This window comes from Buceros rhinoceros, unplaced genomic scaffold, assembly GCF_000710305.1.
Source record: "Buceros rhinoceros silvestris isolate BGI_N320 unplaced genomic scaffold, ASM71030v1 scaffold13719, whole genome shotgun sequence".
NCBI lineage: Eukaryota > Metazoa > Chordata > Aves > Bucerotiformes > Bucerotidae > Buceros > Buceros rhinoceros.
Window position 1 is genome coordinate 9,070 of NW_010429831.1, and position 9,591 is coordinate 18,660.

The 9,591-nt window shown below is 37.9% G+C and overlaps 1 protein-coding gene across 1 annotated transcript in view; it reads right to left on the minus strand.

Moving 5' to 3' along the window:
* Positions 1-2,605: 2,605 nt before the first annotated feature.
* QSER1 (glutamine and serine rich 1) overlaps positions 2,606-9,591 on the minus strand; it is a 23,483-nt gene continuing 16,497 nt past the window's right edge. Inside the window, exons 10-13 of the mRNA XM_010142814.1 lie at positions 8,989-9,086; positions 5,336-5,488; positions 3,938-4,033; positions 2,606-3,400 (exon numbers count right to left, since the gene is read on the minus strand). Coding sequence (XP_010141116.1) covers positions 3,260-3,400; positions 3,938-4,033; positions 5,336-5,488; positions 8,989-9,086 — 488 coding nt within the window. The 3' untranslated portion in view covers positions 2,606-3,259. The remainder of the gene's footprint in view (positions 3,401-3,937; positions 4,034-5,335; positions 5,489-8,988; positions 9,087-9,591) is intronic.

Below are 9,591 nucleotides of genomic sequence, written 5' to 3' on the forward strand. Positions count from 1 at the left end.
GCCATACTAAAGGAAAAAACAGTGGAATATAAAACCAAATATTTCATTATGCAATTAGTTTAATTTCTGTTTTGATAATTCATAGTCTTGTTCCTTCCTAGTGCATCTTCTCTGGCATTTAAATGAGTGCTTAATTTCCACTGTCAGATGTTAAGGGATGGAGACCTCACTGTTACTTCAAGGGAAAGAAAAAAAAAAGTTGGGAGGTGTGGGTGCAGATCATCTAAAATGCAACAAAACAAAGTATTTGTGCAAAAAAATAATTTGTACATTGACTTTTTTCTAAGTTTGCTTCAGTATAAAAAACTTATTCAATCCCACTAACAAACCTGTATTTTGACTTATGATCTTTCAACAGATTTGAGAGTTCCATGTTTTTACTTATTCTAATTTGGTAAATTAATAATCCAGCCACTATTTTTGCAGCCCAAGACAAAGATGGAAGCTCCATTATATTAATCTTAAATAGCCCGGGGTGGTTACTTTTATTCAAGACATGTCTTTCCTGTCTTCTACAGGCACAGTGCTTGTTTAACTGGCCTTGGGAATATACAGTCAAAAATAAGCCAGGTTACCTTCTATGGCAGTGCAGAGCATCCCGGCTGGTTTTTTGTTTTGTTTGCTAAAATTACCTTCTTTTTAAATAGGGACAAGCTCCTCCAAGAGCCTCTCATTTCTTTTTTCAGCTTCTAAGGACTTGGATTAAAACAAGTGGCTTCCCAAAGCTACTTCCAGATTCAAAAACCTAAAGCATACAGTATATACTTCAGTATATAGCAGTATAGAAGCAATTCAGAAAGCCCAGAGACCTCTCTCAATTAGCTGCTTCATAATCATACTAGGCAGGGATGTGTGAGACACAGAGACTGACCGAGCTCTTTACTATACCATCAAGGAGCCAACTTGATTGTTCCCTCAGTCTGCATCCTAATCGTTTTTAAAACTACAGATCACGAATTCCCAAACTGTGCTGTGCACACCACTGTAACGTCACAACCGTCCTCTGCCTGGGCAAGCAAACACCTCTCGTGAATCTACACACACTGCCAACCACCCCCACCAATAAGGGAAGACACTAAGTAAATCTGGGACCCCCCACTATCGATTAAAGAGTATACCAGGCACGTTTCTACTATATCTCCAGTGGGCATATTTACATTAAACTAATTTTAGCTGATTGCTATCTCAGTGTTGGCAACTTGCTGTCTGGTTTCACCACATAAACCCTAGCTCCTACCAGATTCAACACAACACAACTGAAACAACGGCAACTCTTCAACCCTGTGGCTACCCTTCTTTTCACCACGAAAATGAATTAGTTTCATGATTGCTGCAACAATCTGCACATTCTTCCTAAACCCAAACCCCTCTCCCTGTGCTCGATTATTGTAGACACAGCAGCAGCACGATGCATCTATTAACGTGATGGTGACCTCCCTTTTTAAAGCAAAACCATTACGAAGCAGCTTTAAAAAAGGCAATGGCACATACCCTTTTCTGTTCACTGTAGTCTGTGTACAAACTGTGAAGGAGAATTATTGCTTTTAAAAGATGAAAAGCTTTGGAAATATAGTAAACATCCTACAAGGTTCTAAAACTAATCAGCTAAAATTCTGTACATACTTTAATATTCAAACCTCTATTTGATTACTCAAGATCAAATAATCTCATTTTCACATCTATTCATTAAACTCTTTATAGTTCTAAGGTCTAATGAATATTTAACAACTAAACAGGATCAAAACAAATAATAGGAAAAAAGGTCACATGGCAATGAACATTATTTCATTTGGCCAATGAATAGTGAACCCCGCTTTCTTGGCTGAAATTAAGGCACTAAGTGGCAGTGAAAGGATAAAGGAATGAATTTTTTTCTACATTATCTGAAAAAAGACCAACATGACCGTTTTTTTAGGACGCCGGTAGAGTACGTATCCATTCTGAATGACTCGGTAAGGCATTCTGTTGGCAAATTTAAAGAAAAGGTTCTCCTGATTAGAGCCCATTACATTCATTGTCTGAGGGTGACTAGCGGCACTACTAACTTAAACTGGAGGGGAAAAAAATGCTACACAGATGTCTGAAGACTTGAAAGGCACCAAAAAGAGAACAGCTCTGCAACTGCCAGTTCTACAAACAATGATGTAAGCTGTGTTTAACACTGCACGTAGTCTGTTCAATCATCAATCTTTGTTGACGAAGATAAAGTCTAGTTGCTCTTCATTTAAACTCCCAGTTAATCAAGTGCTAGTTTAGTAAGAAATTTATTTTCACGTATCAGAAAATAATTGCAGTGTCTAACACAACTACACTTAAAGCAAAACTAGTCTAGTATGCATTATTCTGGTTAACACTGAAGCAAACCTGTATAAACAAAAGGGTTACCTCAAGATATATAGTATACAGTATGAAATCAACATATAAATGAATAGGATTTACTGAAGACAATGGAAAGTGTATTACAAAGATACATGAAACAATTTTAACCACAATATTTTCTCTGTGAAAAATACAACTATTAGTGAGATAAAATGTACAATTGAAAATTTTTTTCCAAAAGAAAAACACTGTATAAAGGAAAATATCTTTTTCTTCAGAACAGGGAAAATAGTTAAGGTCATTGTCTTTCATTACAATATAATTTGACACAAAAAGCAGTCATAGGATTGCACCAACTCCACGTTCAGTTTCCTGAACACGGCAATAGTAAAAAGAGTCCGTAAAGCATCATGACATTTCTGGATTTTATGATGGCAATACACGTATGCAGAAACTGATGTCACTCCAGCTCTGTTCACAAACTGTACAAAACTCTAAATTTGGTGGCCAGACATGTAAAAACTAGTTCACCCCAGCGCAGATTTTTCTGTTGTGTAGCTGGGGATGGAAAAACCTGTAGTATTTTAAGTGTTGTTATCTTTTTAGCAATAAAAGTATATGTAGTGCATGCTTTCTCACTTGTCAAAAACGTTTCTGAAAATAAAACTAAGTTATCCAATAGTTACAAAATAGAAAATAATTCTTCAGGTTAAAAATGTGGTTAGGTTTACATTTAGTTCCACCTCCAAAGGACTGATTTCCTTGGCAGCATCACTTTCCTTAGCAAGAGCCAAGGCACAGAGTTCCATAAAGAGAAATAAAAATGGCTACGAACAAAAATGCAGTCTGGCCTTTTAAAAGAAATCAGAGCTTCCCTCTGAGCTTTCTGTTCCATCAGGTTAGTGCCGTAGAAAAATATGAGATTTGGGATACATTTTTGTTACGAGCATTTCTGCTGGACACGATTCAAAAGTTCACCAAACTTTTCAAAAAGATCCTCCACCCATTTTATATTTTTCATGCACAGCTGCACAATCTCTTCCTGTCCCAGATCTGCACTCTTCTTCTGTACAGAAGAAATCTATTCAGAAAAAAGAGAAAAGGGGAAAGAGACATGCATACACATAACACACGTTAGGTTACCAGCATTCCAGAATTTTCATTTTTATAATATTCTCCAGCTGAACATGAACTTTCTTTGGAAGAAATCCTTTAAGTTTTAAAAACAAGAGGAAAAGACCCCAAAATGCATTTCTTAACAACGGAGCCAGACCTCAACTCTCACATTTCTGCTACCTGGAATATTTCCACCAAGGATTTGTTAAAAAAAAAAAAAAAAAAAAAAATCTGTCTCATTCATTTTGTGTAACAGTGAAGAACTCTTACCTATCCTGAGGGAAACATTTCACACAAACCTTGTAAGCCTCATGTCTGAATGTTGTGGGCAGCAGTGCCCGTTAGGGACAACATATGTCCTCAGCACACCCTTTTTGTCATAAAGAGTTAATTAAAAGAGGAGGCCACAATCCATACCCATTTCTCAAGAAGAGAGCAGTCCTTCTAGCTGGACTCAATTCCCTCAATAAATGTAAAGTATCTCAAAGAGAACGATACTTACCTCTTCTTTACACGTTAGGTATATGTGATATTTGTAATGATGGAGTGAGTGATACAAAGAATACAACTGTATTTTTTCTGGTTCTACCGTAAACTCCTGAAAAAAGAACAGTCATTTTAGGTAAATTCATGTTATTTTCCAAGACAGAGATATGATAGATATTTTCTTCTGTAAACAAATTCATTTTCAGCAATTCAGAGATGGAGTACCTCATTCAAATAACTGTTTTGCCATCTTTTGGTATGCTGTAATTTACATTACACCACAATTATCTCCTATCTTCACTTTCCTTACCAAGTTATTTTATCAAAACTAGGTTTTTCCTCATGAACACACCACAAGTCTAAAGGAGGAAACACACTTCCTTCTAATTACCAAAGAATTCATTACCAGATTGATGAGTAGCATTGCAAAAAGGCAAACAGTACGCGCTCCAGAAGAGCTGATCTATACTTATCCAGTACTTGCTTTGGCAAGGAATACGAGCGTGGGCTGTATTTACAGGTCATTGTCTGGCCACTGTTTACTCCTGGGAGGTAAGTCTGTGTAAGCCAGTACCTAGCAAATCTAGTTCTAGTGGTCCCTAGGAATACTAAGGAAATTAACAACGTGTACATCTTGAGCGTTATCACATTAATTTTTAAAACTTTTTAAGATACACAGCTTCATTCTGTCATTGGAAATGAGGAAAGGAGCAAAAAAAGAACTAGATTTTTTTTAAAGTGATATCGAGTCTCAGTTTTTACAGTATTAACACTAACGTTTCATTTTGCATCTAGAAGCCACTGTATCCTTTACTTCAGAGATTTTGCAGCAAGTTTAAGAATCTGTTATCATTATGAGCTACAGAGTGATTTTACCACATCTGGGTCTGAAGGTGTCCTTGTTCGGGTGGCGAGAGACGCAGAAGAGGTGCTAGCAGGGCTCTGCTGACTGGCATGCTACAGCGGGCGCGCAGCACAGCAACAGCAGAGCTCAGCCCTCCCTTCTCACCCAGCTACACCTACCGACTGTGCCTGCGTGAGGGAAGCAGCATACTACTACTTTACCTTCCCGCTCTCCTGAGTAGTTGCTACAGAAGATTTCCTGTATAAATACACTGGGTGAGAGCATTTGGATATAAACATAGAACTTAAATAAGGGAATAATTACGACAAATTTTATTGTATTTTGTCTCTCTACTGGAATATAACTGTTTCACAGGTAAGTTAAAACAGTGATTTAATATACCATTTTACACGTTCTTTAACACTCCCTTGTTACAGATAAAGCACCTCACTCAAAGATTTTATATTTTGATAGATCTACCAAAAACTCTAACACATGAAGCAGTATTTTACAGAACGTGGTTATCATATTAGAAATCAGACAGTGGCAGCAATAAACCCTCTCACTCACCTGCGCTAATTTAGTGGTTGATTTAGAAGCCCTCAGTGTTTTCTTGTTGTAAGCTTTACCATTCATTTTGATCTTAGACACAGACGTTCCTCCACTTTTTGTCTTTGAATCCCGAGTGATCACTGTCAGTTCAGGGAAGTTTTCCAAAGCATTCTTTAAAGAGAGCATGTAAAGAAAAAGGATTAGGAAAAATTGAAGAATGACCAGCCACCCAGACTGCTGATAAACTGGCCACTTTTCTTTGAGAAGTTAGAGTGCAGCCTATTATAAAACCATTTACACTTCCACAAAGACCTGATAAAAGGTCTTTATCAGATCAAGCAACCCTGTACAGTTTGAAAAGCGTGACCACCTGTTCTCAGTACTATAATTCGTCAGGATGAGAAGATCCTTTTACTGTATCTCAGATCATCACCTGTGATTCTTTCATTAGAAAGAGCAAAAAAAGGTTCCACCCGGCAATTTTCACCTTTTAAAATGCTTTCCATTCCATTTCTACTCAAGAATCTCCAAGACCAAGCTACATGGAGATACCCAAGTACTTCATGCCTAGTCAGGCACGCAGAGGCTGCCCACTGCAGTAGGGACTGCGCCTGTATATCTTCACAGGTTTTTTCCCACCTTTTGCAAAATACCAACTGATTGCATCTTATGACATCTGTAAGGTAGTAAAGCCTACGCACAGTGAAATAGACAGCTGGTTCAAAAGAGCACAAGTTTTTTAAGACATTAGTGTGTCACTCATGGGAGTGAACTGCATTTCTACCAGCTTCAGTTCCACCTTATTTGCATGAGACAATCTGAATACAACTTTGCTGTACAAACTCAGCACTATGCTAGCAGCTGCTTTGAAATAGTTGTGTTATGCTATATAATCTCGTCCTGAAAAAAAAGTTTCAAGTTCAATGAGCATATCTTTGTATTATATTCTAGGAGGAGAGATAAAACCAGGCATATGGAAAAATGTATCAATACTACGGCTTAAAGACCTCATTTAGACTATTGTGAATTTTTCTATTTTCTTTTAACAAGCCATACTGGAATTCAGTGACCTCCCCAGTCTATAATTTCTTAGCACTTCATACACGTTTTTGCTTTATAAAGAAACCCTCCCAGTACAAAGCTGCAGAAAAGCTGCACAGCAGCAGCAGATAGCAGTGGTAGCAGTGACCTCGGCTAGCTAACCTGTCCACATGCCACATTCATTGCAATGCTTTCAAACTGGAAGAACAACTTCAACGGGTTTAAACTATTTAGCCTTCCTGAAGGCTGACTCTGAGTGTCAAAGAGCTTTTGGCCGCTTCTGCCTCCTCTCTCCCTAGCAGAATTCCTATTAACCAGAACAGTTTACCCAGCTGGACCACTGACCTGAACCAGACAAATCTGAACAGGAACGAAGAAGAAAACCCCAGTGATTTTCCACCTCTTTGCGAGCACAAACACATCAAATGGTAATAGTTATTTCCAAATTAAATTTACACAATTCAGCTTACAAAAAGCTATAAACCAAGGGAGGTGATAAACTGATAGAACTGTAAAGAATGTTACAGGCAAAACTACAAAACACTGACTGCTATCTTCAGTGTCTGATTTAGTTCATAGTACAGTGCTAAAATATCCCATATTAACTGCATCCAGAGAAAAAGAATGTTAAATTAATCCATGATTATCAATGCAGAATAGCAAAAAATATTCAAACTGAATGATACTCCTGAAACATAACAACGTTTTTCACTTGCCTCAGTGCCTCATTCGGCTCCATATCTGAACTAGTCATCTGTTCAAAGCTCGAACAGAGGCAGACTTCCCTGTACTAATCCTCAGATTAATCTGAATCTTTACAAGTATCACATTTTCCTAACCAACACAAACATGATGACAAATAGGCGTTTGATTTTTGTCCAGAATATTGACCCAAGGATAGTGCAAGTTGGTGCCATCATCCCAGAAGGCAAACATGAAAGGTTCCTTATCTCGCAGTTGACATCATAGGCAGAACCCTTCCTTACATCCAGAACTCCATTAACTTCTTGCAGACTGTACAACGAAATGCAGGCTTAAGCTAACTTTAGAGATATGAATCACAGTCTGCTTCTGAAGTGGACACAGAGCAAAGCTTTTAAGTTAGTTATGATCTCCAACTGAATAGCAGCTGTAATTACATGTGAATATTACAGAAGAGTCTATTAGCTTTTTTCCCCTTAAACTGGAAAAAAACCAAACCAAAATAAGCTACCTCTCACTTTGTGCGTGCCATGAATGAAACCAGAATTCTACAAATACGTATCATACCTTCACGTGGCCTATCTTCTCTGCACAGACAGGTCTAAGAGAAGCAGCTGTAGAAATAACTATTAACATAGAACTCTTACTGTGAAAAAAACCAAAAAACGGAGAGGTAACACATGCTACCTCTCTCTGGCTCTGCATGTGGTTTGAAAATACACAGCACTCCCCATGTCTTCCTACTGTAAGGAAGAAGCCACAAGAAATTCTGTTCAAGTGTATACAAATTGTACAGCTGTTGGGAAAACAGCATAACTAAGAACAAAACTAATAATAAAAAAGAATCATATGAATTAAAGCAGGCTCACTGGCTGATGATGTTCTCATCCCTGAAACAAGGTCACTTAGGGTCCCACAAGACCTACCAGGAACAGGCTGTGCAAAAAAAAGATCTTTTAAAGATTTTGTGATGAAAAAGCAGAACTGTCAATTCTGGTATTATCTCCCTCCTCACATGGCTCTCAAAAAAAAAAAAAGCACACAGCAGTACAGAGAGACAATGAGTTCTCCAAGTGTCTTTGGACTGTGGGTGTAAGGGGTCAGGAGAAACACCGGCCAAAGAGCAAGTTTGGTCTGACAGTATTTATAGACAGATCTGCTTTACTGTTGTTGGTCTCAAAACTGTTACAGGAAGAAATAATCAGTCTAATTACAGACATTAACAACTAGTTCTCAGACATAAATGAAAATAACCTCAAGTCACTTTACTGCTCTTTTGAAATCTGCAGTTGCTTGGAGGATGGGTGGGAACAGCAGGAACCACCACCCTTTTACCTTCTCTCACTAAGGTGGTTCGGCTGCTCTCTTCCCTGTCCACATCCAGACCTGTTTTTTATTGCCATGGCAAAGTTGCTGTAATATGGGCTTGTTACCACACTTTTCTCAACCTTTCATGCCGAAGATACATGAAAGGGCACACAAATAAGTTGTTCTTGAGTATCTCTGTCCTGGATTTAAACTAGTCTGGTCACGTTCTCTGCTTCAAAGAAGTTCAGACATCTGCTCCACAGCATAGCTATTCGATGTAAAAGTTTAAGATTTTTAGGCAATACAATCACTTAACCAAGAGCTCTAGAAGGACAGGAAACAGATTTTCTTTTGGCAAACTTGAGAAGCTTAAAGAAAAAATGCTTGAGAATGAACCATGGGGAGTAAAACCAGGACTTTACCTTTGCAATACAAACTCCTCCATCACAAAATGTTCTCCAAATGCCACATACAAGCACTGAATTTACAGTACCTCTTTGAAATCTATATTCATTTTCTACAAATTTGCCATCTGGGTTTTAAGTTGTGCCTACATGGTACCCATTCAATGACTTAGTTACAACACTACTTTAAAAATCCTAGAATTTAAAAGAGAATACCTTGAAAGTATGATCCAAGCGTAACTTGGAGAGCAGCCTTTTCCTATTGTCATTCAGCATACCGTCAATTTTTCTCATGTGAGGCAAAAGTAGCTCATCTAAAAGACACATTAAAAATGTAGTAGTTAAGAGGCACACAGTAACGACATTTTGATTCAGTCTATACTTCAACCCACTAACAGAAAATGTGGAAGGAAAAAACAATGCAATTTGCACATTAACTGATTTCAAACATGAGAAATCTCTTTTCTTGGACCAGCCTGCTAAACCGGTATAGATATTACACAGTTTAATTGCTAACTGCAGTCCTGATCCTCCTCTGACTCCTCTTTGCTGAAAGGAAAAAATTAAGACAATTACATAGAGCATAAATCTTAGGGACCATTGCAAACCATCTCCTGGATAACCCTCTTCTGTGCAGTGCAGCTCGCAGTTTTACGATGACAAGGATGTGTTTTTGACACTCGCTATGCCACATTACAAGAGATGACCCTGCCAGCACTTAGAACCTCAGAAATTGAGAAAGTAATAAGAAAGTAAACACACAGTTGAAACGGTGATTTGAAATTGTTTGCTAAGATTTTAAAAGATAGTAACAGCAGG